Genomic DNA, 14,420 nt, shown 5'->3' with positions numbered 1-14,420 from the left:
TGGGGGGAAACCAACATTCTGACATTTCTTACATTGTTCTCCTGTAACAACTGGTAATGTCACTAGAATTTCTGCCATGGTAGATGCAGAATGTCAAGCAACAAAAATATTTGTAAGGAATCATAAAGAAAAAACTTTTACAACTTAATTTTGACATCATAACAACTCACCGACACTCATTTGCTGTGATGATGAAATTAAATAACTAGTTACATTGTGATATTCAATTTTGAAACCTATAATTACAACATACCTATCAAGCACCATAAATGATTTTGACTCATTCATGACAATTTTATACCTTATTTAGGAGATGTTAATGTCTATTTTTTATTACTTGACTAAGATACCGTATTTTGGTATGTATTGTGTGCACTGTTTTACCAGGGAACTAATTTCAGAACCTGGGGGTGCTTATAATACACCAATACATCATTTCAACACATTTTTACAGACCTAAGATCAGTCGAAAATTAAACACCTCGAGGGAGTCAACATCGAATCAGAGACCACTTATGAGCTGCCAAAGCATAGTTATGGATTTTTCATGAGTTTTTTGTTGACTTGTTACCTTTGTAAGCATAGATTGTCCATAAAATCTTCTAGAACAGAATTTGGTTTTAATTTATTTCTTCCCAAAAGAACACGGCTGATTATGTTTACAACAGCCATACTTTCGTTTTTGTGTATCGATTAACTATCGGCTATTGAGGCATTGCAAAGGGTATTTAGATGTCACTGATTATGGTTTTACCTGTTAATTTTACATCTAACAAGTAATTGACATGTTTATTGAGGGGATTAATTAATCATGACGAGGACACAAGACAATTAGTTACCAATATTATCAAAGGAGATTGTAAATTGTTTTGTGATGTGTATATAATTACGTCTTTATGATGTATACGACTTGTTAACGATTTGAAAGAAGTAATTAAAATACACACAAGTTTAAACAATCTAATTACTGAATAACAAAATCTTGGACACATTGGTCATAGAGTCCTAAAATATTTCCATTGGACAAAGTAGTTTGTTTAAAAAAAATATCGTTATTTTAGCATCTTATTGAACTCTACTTCATAGTTAATGGATACTCTACACTATTAACATACATCCCCTATTTGATGACCGTCTGCATTGTTCTCTCAGACCCCTTAATTGATTGTAGTAAAAACAGTCCTCCTTCTAGAATTAGCAATCTTCACAAATTTATTACTCACAATAGACAACCTTTCAAAGGTAATCAAAACATATGTCCAAGCTGACAATATCACCTATTGTCTATGTTACGCATTTCTTAACTGAACAGTAAATTAATACACATAAACACGGACAACACAGATAAATACAAAAAGTAACAAAAACAATATTCTTATTGAAATAAATACACAAAACAGACAAAAAGGTCCCTTCTATTTACAAATAAATTAAGGCAAGAAATGTTTGTGGTTCTAACAAGTTACGCAATTTTCACTGTGTACAATACATAAATACATTGGTAAAAAGTTTTTTACATCAACTTTTAAAGGAAAAACCACCCTGCCCATTATACACAACTGCACACTATACACACCAAAATACAGTACTATAAGACAAACCTCAAGGCCAGTAAGAGCCTCAGCTTTAGACACCAGTGAGTTCCCTTTCTCCAGGTTATCTCTGTATTTCTCTGTGACATCTAGGAGTTTCTTGTTGGTCCTGTCTAACTCAGAATGGGGTATAGAGTCTTCTAAAGCCTTCTGTAGGGAGGCAATCTTAAAGGAGGCCATGTCCTGAGAAAATATAATTTACATGAAGACCTTTTTTGGACATGTAGCCAGGAAATGAAACATGAATTTTATTTGATAAATATTGTCACTACTTCCTTGTACAATAAATGGATCACTGCATTGAACGAAGCACTAATTTCTTTTTACACATTTAACATTCCTTTTATCACAACATGTATTTGTTTGATGTATTGCTACATGTATCTTGTTTTTTTTATACAAATTTACAATTATCTAAATAACATTTTTTGAAAGGTCATGAAGCTGTAATCATAACTCCTAAGATATAACCTTGTCTTAAATGAATGAAGAGGGCAGCTTCAATGAGACAAATAAAGAGTACAAGTATGAGAACCAAAATTTAATTAACCTGACCTAACAACTGTCCTACCTTATATCTCTGTAGATATCCCATTCTCTCAGCAACAGCTGTCTCCACTGAGGCCATCTCATTCTTATATCTATTAATCTCCTATAATACACACAAATATTTCTTACATCTGTTCTTCATCAAATGCTCGTGTTAAAAAATCATTTTAGTGCTAAAATCTGGATAGAATTAAAAATTTTCTTGTATTTGTTTATAATTCTATTAAAAATAACTTTCACAAAAATATTTAAAATTCTTCAACATGGCTACAGCAAATATGTCAATAAAAGTTTCTTTCCATATACTTTTTTATAGTACACACCTTTCTAAGTTGACCTTCTACCTCTTCAGATGTGTTATATCTTCTGGTTAGAGCTTTCTCATTGACACGTAACACGGTAATTCTTCTTGTCATATCTGATAGCCTCCTTCTGACTTCTGTGTCATCTTTAGACAATGTGTCTATCAGTCTCTGTTGAAATATAAAATTTGTTTAACACATCTTTAGACAATGTGTCTATCAGTCTCTGTTGAAATATAAAATTTGTTAAGCACATCTTTAGACAATGTGTCTATCAGTCTCTGTTGAAATATAAAATTTGTTTAACAGAAAAGCAACCATTTAGACATTCTACAAGGTTCAGATACCCATTTATTCAAGAATTCTACAAAAACCTATAGCATTAGAAACATAATTATTATAATAAATTATCAGATATTTTAGGCTTGATAAAATGACAGACTGATTCATTTTTGAACAACTTCTTAGATTAAAAAAAAACAAGAAACATTCTGTTTCTAAAGACTTTTAAAAAATATTCAAATCTTGGGCAACCTGAAAATCATAAATTGTGTAGCTGTCTAATGGAAAAATTGACCTATCATTCTACACAGTTCTACTCTATCTTTGAGGATGTGAAAATTATAATGTGATATCTTACATCGAACTCCTGAACTCTAACATTATCTTCCTCCCTTTCGCCTTCGACCTTAGCTAACTTCTCACGTATCTTCTGTGTCTCCTCCTCCCACTCCTGGGAATAAACACAAAAAAGTCTAAATAAGAAATACGTTATTTAACCAATACATGTCTTAGTAATGAACAAACCTGACAAATGAGAATAATTCACAGTATTTCAAAGTTTACAGTTCATTTTCACAGCAACGACTTAACTACAAATGTTAATTTAATATAGCCATACATTGTATATAGAATATTTTTGTGCATTTAATTGTTGTTGTATTCACAGCAGGTATTTTTTTTCAATAAGAATATCCTACATCAGCTTGAACATATTAAACTAGGCAATGAATTGCAAACAACGAACAGTATTCATTTCAACCCAAACCTTTTCATGGCCAAAATTACAAAAATTATAAAATGGTCTGAAATACTACACCTTTTTCTCCTTGAGATAATCCTGATAGACAAGTCCCTGTTGGTGTCTCATCACAGCAAACTTTCTCTTATAATTCTCAAGGCCATTTTCCATCTCTTTCATTGCTTGTTCTTTGATTGACAGTTCCTGAAAAACACAAAATTCTGTTACCTTAGTATAACAACTTAAAAATTAATTTTCAAAGCTTTCTTCATGTACTGTAGTCAATGGATGTGTAAAAGTAAATATTATTCTCACTTCTACCAAAAGTACCACATAAAAGTTCACTACTATGACAATCTACAGCATGCGTCATTAATTGTTTACTTTGTATTACCTGTAGAACAACAACAAGATGTTCATTTAGATTAGCAATGACCTCTGCACTTGTGGTTGCCATGGAATCAGGGATAGGCATCGTCTGAAAGGCTCCTCCTACACCACCTCCAGATTCTACAGCCACCTTCAAATCTGCTTCTAATTTCTCTATCTGAAAAAATATCAAATAAAACAATGAGAAAATGATCTGAAAATGAGGCCTTCAAAGAATGATCTGTTTCTATACAACAGGGTAGGCCTTCAAAGAGTATATAAATCATAAACTGTTATTATACATTTATGTCTCACCTTTTGCACATAGTGTCTGCCATTCAATATTTAATAGTGACTGTGGGGGCATAAGCTAATATGCATAAAACTGATAAGGAAGGTGATGTAATGATATTAATGCAGCTATGCACAAAATACCATTGACCTAGAATGAGTGATTCATGTTAGACTGACCTTATCAGAAACTTCATATTAAAATCTTACTAATAAATTTCAAAGTCAATAGACCATGACTGCATGAGCATATACATGAACAGATACAAAATTGTGATGTAGTGATGCTAATGCAACTGAATACCAAATATGACCTAATCAGAAAACTTAACATTAAGTTATAACGTGGACATCAACACAAACGTCAATGCTGGAAAAGCAATACTTTAGTCCCACCTTCCAAGACTTTCCTGGCAGGTAAGACAAAAACTACACTCCTCTAGAAATGAATAAAACGGAAAGCAACCAAATATAAAATACATTCTTCTCTTTTCCACTTTTATTTTCATTATAGATCAAGAAGTAAACAATAAGAATTATCATTACATTTGTTTATAAATTCCAGTAATAACACATTTTTTTCTAAATATGTGAAAAACCTGAAATTACCACCACCTAATAACATATGGTTATAACACATGGTTCAGTTGCAGTTGTCTCCCTTTGAATTTTAATTAAATAACCTGCCATCCAAAACCATCAATAATCAATGAAAATCTCTGATTAGATTACTTACGAACTTTGTTTATCTCGAAAAGCAAACAAAAGAATATACAAAGAAAAAATTCCACATGCTGTATTTGTTTTAAATACACAAATAATATTTGCAGGAATAATACAATAAAGACACCATCATAATCATAGGTAAATCAAGAAACACATATATATACAATACAGCAACATCTGGGAATGAATCACCCTCTGACCTTGACTAAAAAAATATCTGAAATGAAGGATCTTTTGGCATTTCAGGCTTCTGGGCTTTAGAGCAAGGCTTCATTGCACAGGGGGTTAAATCATGCTTAAGTGTGTGATTTGTTTTATTCTTATATACTACATACTGACTACACTTATATACTACATACTGACTATACTTATAGAGCAAAATAATTTTTTTTTTAAAAAAGCTTGAAAATTTAATGATAACGCTGTAAATGATCCTTCTCAATGATCTATTGTTTTTAATTGCAAACATTACATGTAAAATTAAAAAACCTTGGCAACCATGCTCATAATACTTCATGCACTCTTCAGAAAAAGTCTATTTCCTTTATCCGAAAAAGTTTCCCATCGACAAATTTCTGTGAAACTCAATCCCATCCAAGCTTTTATTGTTACAAATCAGTCACAAAGGTTTGAAGTAAATTCGTAAAAAAATGACTAAATCAATTATTTATAACATACAACATGAAGTTTTCTCCTAAAAAAGTGTCCTATTGCACAATGTTGCTGTCATTCAATATTTGATGGTGACTACAGAGGAATCTGCATGAAATGCATTCAGAATTGTGATGTAGTAATTCTAATGCAACTGCTTACCAAATATCACTGAATTGACACATGTGATACAAGTTAAACTGACCCAATCAGTAGGTTTTGACACTTACTTTTCTTGCTAAATAGACCATAGGACTATTTGATAGATAAATCAAGTGGCCCCCAAATTGTTTTGTTTTCCTTTCTAATTAAATTTTAAGAACTAATTTAAGGGGCCCAAAGAATTACCAATTTAAATGTCAAGGTTCTCCTCCCTGAAATAAGGAAGGCACAGGACTACTGGACAACTGCTAGTGTTGAACCCTGATCAAAAAACCTAACATGAAAATATATAGGATATGCTAACTTTGATTATATTTTTACCTACAATACCTAAAACACTTTATTATTGAGATTTGACTGATCATGATTAACGTCAATATATTATATCATTGGTTAGAATTACAGCTGGTTTTGTGACTTGATGTATCAGATAATGCTGATAATTCATAATCCTTACAGTCAATGTGAAACTGAAGTTCCTCAATGGGACAGATTCAGGTCATAATAGTTTTTGATTGTATACGAACATTCAGTGGAGATTGGATGGATTTTACAAGCAAACATTCTACACAAATTTTTGTTTAGACATAAATTCCATATATCATGATTTACATATAATTTAAGAATTGAAGTTGTCCATTATATAGATATTTGCTAAACAGAATAAGAAAAACTAAAATAAAAAAAAATCTTAAAGTTAACTGCATAGGGAAGCAATTTTGTCTATTGATAAGTTACTAGGCAATGTTAAAACTTGATTGTGCATAAAAATTAAAAAAAAATAAACCAAAAAATATAGCAACCTTTTCAATAGCTTTCTGTGTCTCTAGCTTAGCTTTACTGGTTTCCAGCCTAGTCTGTTTCAGTTCATTCCTCAGCTCTTCATTCCTTCCCTGTAAGTTGTCAACTTGTGCCTTAAGGAACAAAGAGGTATCATAATTTCCTAGTAGGTTCTTGGCCTCTATTGCCTGAAAATATAACATAGACAACGATTATATTGAGAAAGAATACATAGGTTACATACCGTTTTTACTTGCTTATAAGTCAGATATTTCAGAGTATAATTTGAATTGCCAGGAAGGGTATTGACTTTAAGGTGAGTAAATCAAAATTACATATAACAAGAATAGGTATGGTGAATATGTCAAAGAGACAACAACCCCACCGGGATGAAATTGTCAGCCCAAGGCCACCCATTGGTCTTCAATGAACAATGAGTAAATCTTCATACCACAGGGCAGACTGCAGCTGGCCCCCAGAACATCATTATACACAGGTACAGTGAAAGAGTTTCCATCATATACTCAAGTAACATAAAAATAAACTTAAGGTGAAAACAAAACAAGACATACAGAGGCCAGATATTCCTGTCTTGGGATAGGGGCAAAAATGCTTTGGGGGTTACAGTACTTTGGCATGATAACAACCCTCCCACTTTAAAATCTTGCCACTGAGAAAAAAATATTACACAATTAAACACACATAATAATCAGTTCAAAAAGATCTGAGTCCCTTGTCACAATGGAAATAAAGTTATTGAATATAAATTACATAAATGCACAAACTAAGGACTACTAGCAGTTAACTGACATGCCAGCTTTAGACCAGTTTTGACCTACAAAAAGTTATGTCTCCATCTTATGTAAAATCAATCCCAATTCTTCCCATGCAGGGATGAGAATAAATGCATATGTGAACAAATACAAAGAACAATTTGTATAATTGAGGACCTTTCATTATACAGTATGAGTACATGTATGTATATATTGTAGATTGTCAATATTTTCATTTAACTTTCCTTTATATCCATTGGTTTAAATGCTATACTATAAAATCTTACATAATCTGACTCTACCTATTTACACACTCCCTTACATTGATAAAATCTAAGGTTTGAACACTGGAATATCAGTCAAGTTTGTGTTTTTTTTGTATGACATGGTATACTGGTATGTTTCAAATTAGTGCTGGTCCGAGGTCCTGGACACTTAATTTCTGAAGCAAAACATTGCAATTTCATCTACCTAGGTCCTTGGTCTATCATACTTTTACATTTACTATTATTGAGGACTTTTCATTTTCCGATGGACCTTTCATTCAAAATGCAAAAGACTCCATGACCTTCGCTCTTGAAAGTATGTTTGCTCCCCCTGCTGTTAACATGATCTTTATCCTGCAAAGGACGCATTTTCTGGGCAGTTATTTTTAGAATAAAGTGGGAACTACTTTTTGCCTTGGAAACTGTAAACAATATGGCGGCTTCCGTGTTGATGTCGCTGAGAATATCTGTCATATATTTTGTACGTTTTCTGCATGTAATATTTCTCCTCATCGGAATTAATAGTGTAAATATTGAAATCATGACTTGTTTTTATGTGAAGACTGATGTATAAATAAATGGTGTCTGAGTAATTTTTGTGTTATTTTGTAACCCTATGCTGGTCTGTCCCTCTCGTTCAGCATTCCACAGCAAACGACTGGCAGTCATCCACTAATGTCTTCCGACAGTGAAATAGAGTCTGCATCGCAATTTAACACGGACTGGTCGCCGATGTTGAACATCTAGAATCTTAATGTTTACATGCATCAACCGCCAAATTCCATGCATGAATGACTCGTTTCGTGACGTCATGATACAGTAAAAGCATTTGACAAGACTTGTTGACATTTTTATCCAGGTGTAAAACAGTTACCTTTTTCATTTATACTATTGTGATATGTGTTTTTCATGACATAAAGTTCAAAATAAATCATAAATTTATGAACTCATTTCAGCACCCATTGTCAACAATTTCTTCAGAAAAATGTGTCGCCGATTACACAAAAAGAAATAACCTGCAACCGTAGTGTTGTATAAGAATCATTTTTCGGCATGGAATTACAAAGAAAATATTTTTCAAAATACTTTTAAAGTCATTCACATTTATAAAAATATTTAGGTTACAAATACAGAAAGCATTTTCTCCCGAAAGGTATTATTTTAAAATGAATTGGCAGACTCGCATGGATTTGCATACCCATACTGTCGCTAAAATATTACTTCGCGCTGCGTTGTCAGAGGTGCAATAGGGGTACTTTTTGCAAAACCACATAAAAAGGCGATTTTACATAAAATAGACTACAACCAATAGTTTTTTATTTGCAGGATAAACACTATACAAAACCAGTGTCCTAGCACATCAGAAATATGGGTTACTCGGTGTGAAAAGGGGGTAAATCGCTTGACAAAACCTCGCAAAACTTCCGTTTCTTAGCCTCATACCCATATTTCTGATATGCTAAGACACTGAATATGTATTGTATATTTACAGGTATCTTATGTTGCAAACCAGAAACAATATGAACAGAGTGCAACTGTCAGTATTTGAAATAAAATATCAACATTACGGACTTTCATACTATTCTTATAGATACCACATCACTACTGAGTCGTGAAGTTCAGACTTACAGCCAACATTTTCTCCAGGGTTGGGAACTGCATCTGTATCTCCAATTCTCCTTTCTCTGTAAAAAATAATGTGTTTTGTGCTTAATCTTTGATGAATAACATGAATAAATTTGTAAACCTATTCAGTAATAAATCATGAAATCTTAAATATCTTTAAGAGTAAAACTCTCGTATATGAATTAAAATTTTTTATCAAAAATGTTTTAACTAAACCATACCTTGATTATCATAAGCTTTTACAATTGAAAAAAAAGTATGTAAGTATAAAATTGAGTAAGACTAACTGTGCAGTATATAAATGACATGGTATTTCTAAGACTTTAGACAAACCTGGTGTATACTTCTTAAGGTTTTCTATAACTTCTTTGAGTCCCTGTTCCAGATCTTTATTTTCTTTCTCTAACTGGTCTGTCCTAGATTTGAACTTGGCATTCTCCCTGTACAGGTTGTCAATTTCTCGGAAATTCTCTCTCTGCATTTCATCATAATCTTTCATCTAAAATTCAAAGAAATACAAAATCATCTGTTTTTGTAAATAGAACTTAATTTTGTGTTCTTAATTTTCACTTTTCAACCCTCTTGCTTCTTTTCTACCATGGAGAAAAATTATAGAATTTTGAAATATCAACAGCCGAGTTCTTCCCTTGTAGACTCACTCAAAAGTTTTAAAAGTAACATGCAGAATTAAGGTTCATAATAGTAAAGGTCAACTACTTCAGAGTTCATTTTTTGTGATTTTCTACATTTTAGTTTCAAGCCCAGTGGTTGCAAACCTATGGTCTCACCAACTACTTCTAATGTTTTCATTATTTTACATGTTAAAATGGTAATTGTCAAAGTTTCACTGTGAATTCCCAGGACAAATGACATCTTAAAGTTGCATACCATTGCGAAGCTTGGAAAATAAGGAACCAAAATCATTATGCTAATGGTACAATGATTGTAGAAATTCTTCACAAAATCTACTTGCATAAATAATACTGAAAATCCACATTTTTACCTTTTCTGCTAACTGACAGCATGGAGGCAAATTACTCACACATGTAAACAATATTCATACACTTTTGTAATTAATTACATATATGATTTTAAAGTACACATTCTTAGCTTTATTTTGACTACTTTTAATCATAATACACACAAATAATGCACTTGCATATGTCTAGGTTCAGTGTGTTTTTGGTACTACATAGGGGGTGGCCTTTGACCTGGAAGTGGTTAGTGAGACCTATTCTATAAAACTCCTACCTTCATCTGAGATTCTTCCTTCTCGACTTCCTTCCTTATGGCAGTGGCAATAGATGGCGCTTCTTTCTGTAAACGCTGGGTCTTTAATTCCTCCTGGAAATCCATAACAGCTATCATATCCTCAGCTGGTAATCCTAAAGCTACAGCTCTGTAACAACACAAAATATAACATTAATATTTGTACAAAATTAATAAGTATAAAACTTTTTAAAGACGAATTTTATGGATTTAGAGAATTATAAGTTTAAATAGCACCTAGAAATTTAGAGACAGACCTGATAACAGTTTCCTGAATATAAGTATGTGAATGGGTTCTACATTTACCACTTAAATAAGCTGATTTTTACCACCTTTATGTAAAAATCTGGACTATTTTGCTCATGAAAAAAATACCTTCTTAGCGACACAAAATATTCATAAAAAAATATACTCAAACATGTAAAACAGCAATCCACATGCAAATTTCAAATAACAATATGATATGATCAACTGAATAAAACTTTCAGAACACTTGTATCAATTTATAATATTACCTGCTTTTAGTTTTGCTTGAGATTAAAACATGTACAGTAGTTCATCATTGCCTTGATCAATGTGTTGTGACAAGCAATGAACTTGGTTCAGGGAGTATTTATTAAAATTTCCCTTCAAAAAGCTGCATTACAAGTCACAATTTAATTAAAACAACAAAATATAAATATGAATTTATTGAACCTATTTTTAAGTTCTTTACTAATATTCAGAGAAGATATACCTAATGTGTTTAAAGTATATAAAGCTCTAATTCTGTAGAGATTTTTATAACTGCATTCATCAAAGAAAACAAATTCCACAAATAATAAATAAATAGTTCTTGTAAAAGTAACTAATAAATTTTAAAATTGACCACATTTACACTAACATGAGTATAAAATACCTTCAAACAAGGTATTCATTGCATAATGCAATTTATTTTTCACAAACCATATGACCAAACAAATTTACTGATTGTCAGTGAACTGTAACTCACCTCTGTCCAATAGTCTGGGCCATTTTTCTCATCTTCTTCTTTAATTCTATTCTTTCATCTTCAAGTTTCTCAATCTGTGAGACACAAAGTTCTTGAATTATTGTCTAACAAAATAACTGTTCATTTAATAGGGAACACTTTTGATAGTGATATACAATGTACTAGATATCTGTACATCTAAAATCTCCAGCTACTTGCCAGCTCAAAGCAGCCACAATATTTGAAAAGACTAACCTACACATGAGTTCACAAGAAACAAGGAAAAAGTTTCATTAAAAAAAATCATTAATAATGAATGCCTTAAAATTTTTTGTTTTTGCTGATACAAGTTCACAATAGGTTATCAATTGGTATAAACAAATAGGATCATCTTCTATTGTGCTGTGTAAAGTTATAGTACTTCTCTCTGTAGTATAAAGTTCAAGGCCTTCTCCTCCTCCTTCCTCTTGGCCTTGTTGACCCTGTATTCTGTGAGGTCAATAGGTTCTCTGGGGTCAAGGCCCAATTTATATCTAAGGTCCTCGTTCTCTTCTTCAAGGTCATTTATTTTCATCTCCACCTTGTTAACACATTGTGTCAGCTCTTCTATTTGCCTGTATAATTGCATGTAAAAATATCAATAACTACGTGAAGTATGGTATAAAATTCTTCTGTTATTATGAAACTATTTACTGTAGAAAGTATACTGGAAGACAGAAATAAACACCAAAAAAAAAAAATATTTAATCAATATGGTTTTAAATAGCAAAATAATGCAACAAAATCAATCGTAAATTAGATATTGTATTTAGTTTAGCCATAACAGAACAAAAATAAGTAATCCCACTGGACTTATTGGAATGAATCAATTATAATGCTTATACATGTAATTAAGATGAAATTTTATCTTGCATTATCTCCCTTAGTTCTCACCTGTCCCTGATTCTGACCTGCCCTTTACAATCCTTTATTTCCTGTACAGCTTCTGCTAAACCATATTCACCCTGAAAAAAAATAACACAATGAATTTAAAATAACAACTTTTTCAATTCATAACTTTCAAAAATCAGGTCAGGCCAACAAGCAAGACCACTGTTTTGTGGAACTGCAAGTCTAAAATTAATAATAAAATTTATTTCTAAAAATTAAAAAAATGTAGACATCACACATCATTAAACCCCATACAAGAACTTTTATATCAAGAAGTATCATGTTTAAAAATCTAATAGGGAACAATTTGGTTATATATTTAAGCACAAAGAAATAATTTTAAAAAATCATTCACACAATAAAAACTTACAGATTCATATTTCTTCATCCTTTCCAGAGCATCAATCAATTCCTTGTCTTTGTCTCTAGCATCATCCTCAGCCTACAACAATATACAAATATTTCAGTACTTCTACTAAACTAATTAAAGCAACAGATACAGTCATTGTTCTTTAAACTGATTGCCAACTGTCTCACTGAATACAGTCATTACAAAGAAAACAGCTTATTAAAATACTTACATGTACTTGTATATAATTGATCTTTTTTTCACTTGACATAAACTTAATTTTGAACAATATTTATTCCAACAAATAAATTTTCATATCAGCCAGAGGTGTTTCAGAAAGCAAAGATAAAAGTAACAAACCTTGGTAAGATCTGTCTCATTGTCTTTCAGTCTCTGTTTCAGATATTTGATCTCATTCGTCAGCTCTCTGATTCTTCTCTGTTGCTGGTCTCCTGGACCTGTACCAGCTGTCAATAGGAAAACAAGATAAATTCATTTTGTTTCATCTCTTCATTAAATACATTACTGTTTTTCTTATTTGAGACAATACATTCCATTGCTTAGATTCAGTATCTTTTCTGTCAACAGTAATGTACCATCAGTTTATAAAACAGGTATACTTCAGTACTGTACCATCAGTTTATACAAACAGGTATACTTCAGTACTGTACCATCAGTTTATAAAACAGGTATACTTCAGTACTGTACCATCAGTTTATACAAACAGGTATACTTCAGTACTGTACCATCAGTTTATACAAACAGGTATACTTCAGTACTGTACCATCAGTTTATACAAACAGGTATACTTCAGTACTGTAGAGTTCAATTCTGTCATGGTTCTGTTGATTTTGTTTCATTAAACGTTTTTAAATGTCGTATTTCCCATCTTGTAAATACTTAAAGAAATAGTTGCATTTCCTGTTGTAACTAATTCTTTAATTACATATTTAATTTACAATTACCTACAAAAGAGAAGATCTAAGAAAGTTTGTATATACAAGATCATATTCTCATATTATAAGCAATCATCAACTTACTTTTTTGTAACTCTCCTTTCAAATCTTCTAACAATGCAGCATTAGCCTCCATCTCATCTACATAATTCTTGATTTGTTCTGTCATTTCTGCAATTGTTTTATCTTTTTCCTTGATGACCTTTGCAAGAGCTGCTACAGAGGCCTTGTCTGTATCCATGGTAGCAGCTATCAAATTTTCATTCAAAGCAAAGTTCTTGGCTTGTAGCTCTACAATTGCCTCATCTTTTTTGTTTAATATTTCCTGCAACAACAAAAAAATCAACATACAGCATATATTTCAGCAAATCCAGTTGGATGTCATCTCGTCATATATTAAAGACAAAGAAATTAATTTCCTTATTTCACAGTTAGTGCATTTTTTATCAGACAGTAACGTAACCTCAATAAATCACATCACTTATGTCCATTTATACATGAAATGAAAATGTGCTACTTTATTTATATTAAAATAAAATTGGCCTGAAGAAACTAGTTTCAATGGTCATTTTGTAATGTTTGGGATAAAATGGACACCTTGCAGATAATATGTTTTGAAAAGCTTCCTTTGACTTACCCTCCATTCCTCAATCTTATTATTTACAGCGACCATGATGGCATCATCAGCATCTGTCTTGGACTGTACCTGCTCATTTAAATCTGCTACCTACAAATACAAAATCAGCTTCACTTCTCCAATTAAAACAGATTATTTATTATCATTGTATATCAAAGACATAAAGATTATGACATTACGTGATGTTTACAAAGTTTATTA

At 31.7% G+C, this 14,420-nt stretch overlaps 1 protein-coding gene across 1 annotated transcript in view; it reads right to left on the bottom strand.

The window, feature by feature from the left end:
* Positions 1-14,420, bottom strand: part of LOC148615374 (centrosomal protein of 290 kDa-like) — a 52,467-nt gene that overhangs the window by 23,843 nt on the left and 14,204 nt on the right. The window contains exons 10-26 of the mRNA XM_088590284.1: positions 14,220-14,309; positions 13,667-13,907; positions 12,987-13,093; positions 12,648-12,719; positions 12,281-12,351; positions 11,769-11,961; positions 11,369-11,442; positions 10,360-10,507; positions 9,442-9,607; positions 9,112-9,167; positions 6,467-6,631; positions 3,859-4,011; positions 3,543-3,668; positions 3,084-3,176; positions 2,465-2,614; positions 2,164-2,244; positions 1,602-1,775 (exon numbers count right to left, since the gene is read on the bottom strand). Coding sequence (XP_088446410.1) covers positions 1,602-1,775; positions 2,164-2,244; positions 2,465-2,614; positions 3,084-3,176; positions 3,543-3,668; positions 3,859-4,011; positions 6,467-6,631; positions 9,112-9,167; positions 9,442-9,607; positions 10,360-10,507; positions 11,369-11,442; positions 11,769-11,961; positions 12,281-12,351; positions 12,648-12,719; positions 12,987-13,093; positions 13,667-13,907; positions 14,220-14,309 — 2,160 coding nt within the window. The remainder of the gene's footprint in view (positions 1-1,601; positions 1,776-2,163; positions 2,245-2,464; positions 2,615-3,083; positions 3,177-3,542; positions 3,669-3,858; positions 4,012-6,466; positions 6,632-9,111; positions 9,168-9,441; positions 9,608-10,359; positions 10,508-11,368; positions 11,443-11,768; positions 11,962-12,280; positions 12,352-12,647; positions 12,720-12,986; positions 13,094-13,666; positions 13,908-14,219; positions 14,310-14,420) is intronic.

Source organism: Perna viridis, chromosome 6 (assembly GCF_037379345.1).
Source record: "Perna viridis isolate PV_CMFRI_1.1 ecotype Kerala chromosome 6, ASM3737934v1, whole genome shotgun sequence".
Taxonomy (NCBI): Eukaryota; Metazoa; Mollusca; class Bivalvia; order Mytilida; family Mytilidae; genus Perna; species Perna viridis.
Note: the sequence above shows the minus strand (reverse complement) of the source record. Positions and strands in the feature narration are given on the sequence as shown.